The following is a 425-nucleotide window of genomic DNA, read 5'->3' as shown; positions in this document are numbered from 1 at the left end:
CGCGGGCCTGCCCTGGAGGAGGTGCCAGCTCCCAGGGGCGGCCCCCACGCCCCCTGCCGCCATGCGTGGGGCTTGGCAGCGCCTGGTCACGGGGGTCCCAGCACGCGCAGGAGCTCCAGCAGGAGAGGGGACAAGATGCCAATGGCAGTGGCTTCAGGCTCCCACCTTCATCTTCAGGTCCTCCTCCGCCAGCCTGAAGTGCTTCAGCTCGTAGTCATGGGGGACGTCGTCGTAGCTGTAGGGGCGCACGGAGAAGTCGCTGCAAGCCATGGGGAGCCGGATGAGGTTGTACTCAATCCCTGCGGAGCAGGAAAGGCATCAAGCGGCACCAGAGCAGGTGCCCAGGTGATGAGCGTCCCTGCAGCGGGGACAGGCGCAGCTGGTTCCAGGGACCCCACAAGCCACCCCACGCTGCCGGTGGCCTC

At 67.8% G+C, this 425-nt stretch overlaps 1 protein-coding gene across 1 annotated transcript in view; it reads right to left on the bottom strand.

Annotated features, from left to right (window-relative positions):
• The window catches only part of GBA (glucosidase, beta, acid), a gene marked incomplete at its 5' end in the record, with an annotated part of 12,518 nt that extends 12,219 nt beyond the window's left edge, over nucleotides 1-299 (bottom strand). The window contains 1 exon segment of the mRNA XM_009321902.1: nucleotides 166-299. Coding sequence (XP_009320177.1) covers nucleotides 166-299 — 134 coding nt within the window.
• Between the last annotated feature and the right edge of the window lie 126 nt (nucleotides 300-425).

This window comes from Pygoscelis adeliae, unplaced genomic scaffold, assembly GCF_000699105.1.
Source record: "Pygoscelis adeliae isolate BGI_AS28 unplaced genomic scaffold, ASM69910v1 Scaffold484, whole genome shotgun sequence".
In the NCBI taxonomy this organism is placed as follows: Eukaryota; Metazoa; Chordata; class Aves; order Sphenisciformes; family Spheniscidae; genus Pygoscelis; species Pygoscelis adeliae.
Note: the sequence above shows the minus strand (reverse complement) of the source record. Positions and strands in the feature narration are given on the sequence as shown.